At 40.2% G+C, this 3,991-nt stretch overlaps 1 protein-coding gene across 1 annotated transcript in view; it reads left to right on the forward strand.

The window, feature by feature from the left end:
- LOC123039169 (putative 1-phosphatidylinositol-3-phosphate 5-kinase FAB1C) overlaps positions 1-1,202 on the forward strand; it is an 8,267-nt gene extending 7,065 nt beyond the window's left edge. Inside the window, exons 10-11 of the mRNA XM_044462441.1 lie at positions 5-181; positions 690-1,202. Of these exons, the coding sequence (XP_044318376.1) occupies positions 5-181; positions 690-944 (432 nt within the window). The 3' untranslated portion in view covers positions 945-1,202. The remainder of the gene's footprint in view (positions 1-4; positions 182-689) is intronic.
- The last annotated feature ends 2,789 nt before the right edge of the window (positions 1,203-3,991 follow it).

Here is a 3,991-nt window from a genome sequence, read left to right on the forward strand (position 1 = left end):
AAAGATACCTAGGGTGTATGATCTGAAGGGTTCATTACGCTCTCGCTACACATCCGGTGATAGCAAAGTCTTGTTAGATTCAAACCTCATAGAGGCACTGCATACAAAGCCTATATTTTTAGGGAGCCGAGCAAAGCGAAGATTGGAAAGAGCTGTCTGGAATGATACTTCGTTTCTTGCGGTATGTTATACCTTGTTATGCATGCTGTTTTAACCAATATATATATTGAAGATCTAATGAAACTTCAAGTTCCCACATGATTAGCACCAATTATCCTCTGCCATTTGTACTTTGCTGTATATGTCTTCTGTGTGTACTGTTTAACTGACTTGACAGTCTGGGATTTGCATAGGTACAAACTATGCATTTTTCAGCCTGTTGAAAGAACACTGTTTCTGTAATCTTCATCTTCCACACTCTGCATGTCTTGCTTTTAGTTTGCAAATAATGTAGTTAGTAACAAGAACCATCCAAGTCTACCAGTCGGCTTTCTGAAATGATCATGTTAATCCAACCCTTCCCTCACCTTGTTATATATATTTATTTATTTCGAAAATGGTATTGCAATATATACTTATTTTGGAGTAATTTTTGTGTGAAAGCCATGTGACTCATAAGTGGCAATTTTAGGAGTTCACGTATTACTGAAAAATGAAAAATGACGGATGTAATTCTATCTGTTTTGCAGTCGGCGGATGTCATGGATTACTCGCTTCTTGTTGGAATCGACGAGGAGAAGAAAGAACTCGTCATTGGCATCATCGATTACTTGCGCCAATACACCTGGGACAAACAACTTGAGACTTGGGTGAAGGCCTCTGGCATCCTGGGAGGCCCCAAGAACGAAGCCCCCACCATTATATCCCCGATGCAGTACAAGAAGAGGTTCAGGAAGGCCATGTCCAAGTACTTCCTCACCGTCCCTGATCAATGGACCTCTTAACAACTACTCGTAGCGATTAACTAGACCGCCAGAAGCGTTCTGGCAACAGCGAATGTTGCGGTGAGGATCAGCTGATTCATTTTGTACACAGTTGTGGCAATTGGGCTGTAGGCATAGGTAGGATCACCCTCTCCCTGGATACCAAGCATGCTAATTGCAGTGTCCAGCCAAAGATAGGAGGTGTGATCGTTGTACATTGTGACCAACATAGTTACAAGACAAAGTTATCATATAATGCAGAGGAAGGTACTTCTGCTACATTAGGTTGTATGATACTACCCCAGAGTAGAGAAGTGTGCAATATACTCCCTCCGTCCGGAAATACTTGTCGAAGAAATGGATGTATCTAGACGCATTTTAGTTCTAGATACATCCATTTTTACCTATTTCTCCGACAAGTATTTTCAGACGGAGGGAGTACGAAATAAGTGCATTCAGCGGCACACTTACATATCATCTAGACTGATTTTTGCATTGATGGGTCCCAATTGGGTTTTGGCAATTAATAATATGGTAATTAAAAGAATTAATAGTCTATCAGCTTTATTTTAGAAACTCAAAGTCTATTTTGATTTTAGAAGCATTAATGGGCCCACTTTTTGTGCTTACTAGTTACAAGTGGTTGGTTGTGTTTGATGAATAATGGTACTAATGTAAGTAAGAGAATTAATAGTTTATCAAATTTATCAAGATAGGAGTAGTTCATTTTGATGAGTAGAAGCATTGATGGTGCCCACTTTTTGTGCTTACAAGTTACACCCTTTTTGTTCCTAAATATAAGACGTTTGGACAGTTTAATTTAATTTGCCAAAACATCTTACATTTAAAATTAGAGGTAGTACAAGTGGCTGGTTTTGTTTGGTGATTAATGATAAGGTAATTCAGAGAATTAATAGTTTATATCAAGTTTACTTTGGAAACTTTAGTTCATTTTGGTGAGTACACACATTAATTATGCCCGCCTTTTGTGCTTACAAGTTACAAAGTGGCTGGTCCTAAAACACATAGATCGTACTACGTCTGTAAACTAATATAAGACTTTTTAGACAAATCTAAAAAGTCTTATATTAATTTACAGAGGGTGTATTTATATGATTTTAGTTGATCCACACATACGGCAACTCTACTATCAAGCATGTCTAGCTAGGGATGAACTATCAAGACAAATATGACAAATCATATGGTATGGTGTAATGATATTGTATAGGCATTACATCCATAATCTATAGACCGGCGAAATGACCAACTCATCTATAACTAATGCTCCACCCAAAGACATCTACCAAAGTATGCATCCTCAAGTATTAAGTAAATAAAACATAACATTGCATTAAGTAAGGGATCGAGGCTGCAGAGATGTTAGGAGAGATTGGAAGGTAGTTGCGGAGGAGGTGCGGCTGTCTCGAGAGGAGGAGATCGAGGCTGCAAAGACCTTCACCGGAGGCGGAGAAGATGGCCACAGTGACAACGATTATAGGGTATTTTGTCGATTACTTTCTTGGGGTTGAACGAACTGGCGAGGCGTAACTAATGGACAAGTTAGTGGGGCGTGTGGTGGCCGTTGGGCGCGCAGATGATGAAGGCCGCGTACAAGATGGATGTTAGGAGAGAGATGGAGAGAAGAGGAAGGGTATGCCATGTAGGTCCATGTGGTCAGTGAGAGAAATGAGTGATCCCGGTCAGGGTTGTCCTTCCAAACAGGTCTAGGTTAGGTTTAGGGTTACAATTAAACGAGATCATTGAGTATAGGGTATGGACATTAGGGATTTAGAGGTCGGGGTTCATTTTTGTCGTCCTCTACAACCTTAAAGGTTTAAAACAAACTTCACTCTTGATAATATATTTCGCTCACCGCAAGCCCATCACAGAGAAAATGAGTCAGCTATCTTTGTATCCTGAATGACGAGAATATAACTATAAGCTCCTTTTCTCTTACCGTCATCATAATATTTCACTTTTGATCTTTCATCTAAAACGACCAATGGTTAGATGAAGAATTAGAGGGAAATATGCAGTAATAAATCATGCAAAACGCCACACATAATCTGACCATAAAGTAGTAATTTGTCAAATAACACAAAATAACTACGAGAATTACATCATATGGATCACAATCATATTAGACATCTCCTGTGATCTTTGCGTCGAAGGACAAGGAGAGATTGCGTCAAAGGACAACTACAAACTCATAGTCACTGTCTCTTTGTAGAACTTGAAAAGAAAATGATGTGACATGAGAATAGATCACATTTGACAGCAGGAAATGCCATTAGATGAATTCAGTGGACTACTCACACACGATCATGGGAGAAATAGAGGGGGTCAATGAATAAGTTTATGATGGCGGTTCCCACCTCCATCAGAGTCCTGGAGCAGGGTTGTAGATAAGTTCCTCTTAGACCACGAACAGTCGACGACATAAAAATTTCATGATGAATATGACACGTCATAAGAGGTATAAACGAGAGTCTAGGTATGAAGAGGTACGAGGGGGGCACCCCAAGTCCCACATGATGGGCCTGGGCATGCCGCCCATGTTTAGCAGGGTCGTCACCTCCACCCTTAGGAACCTACATTTTTGTTTTGAATTGTCCAAATACCTGAAAGCAACATTATAAAGATAGATATCCATCGTTTCTGGCACTAGGTTAATATGTTAGTCCAAAAAAGTAACAATATACTGTATAATAGGGCAAAAATATAGCATGACACATTCAAAAATATAGCAATAATGCATTCAAATAAACATAAACAGTTTATCCTCGCTACCTTTAATACTCTTAACATGCAACTATGTCAACTCATCATGGTACTATGCATGAAAAAAGACCTACTCCAAGGTATCATTGTGAGGCAGCCAGCTGTCTGCTCACCGTGTGATCAATACCCCTGAGATCCGAGCTTTGCTCCCGTGAGGTCAACACCCGAAGGTCCCTAGCTCCATTTAGGAATAAGGTCCGCCACCACCGCGGACAAAGCCAAAATTGGGGGCGTCAAGGGAGACAAGGGAGGAGCCCGGGTGGCGGCTAGGGTTGTAGTCACTGATA

The sequence above is a fragment of the Triticum aestivum genome, chromosome 2B, assembly GCF_018294505.1.
Source record: "Triticum aestivum cultivar Chinese Spring chromosome 2B, IWGSC CS RefSeq v2.1, whole genome shotgun sequence".
In the NCBI taxonomy this organism is placed as follows: domain Eukaryota; kingdom Viridiplantae; phylum Streptophyta; class Magnoliopsida; order Poales; family Poaceae; genus Triticum; species Triticum aestivum.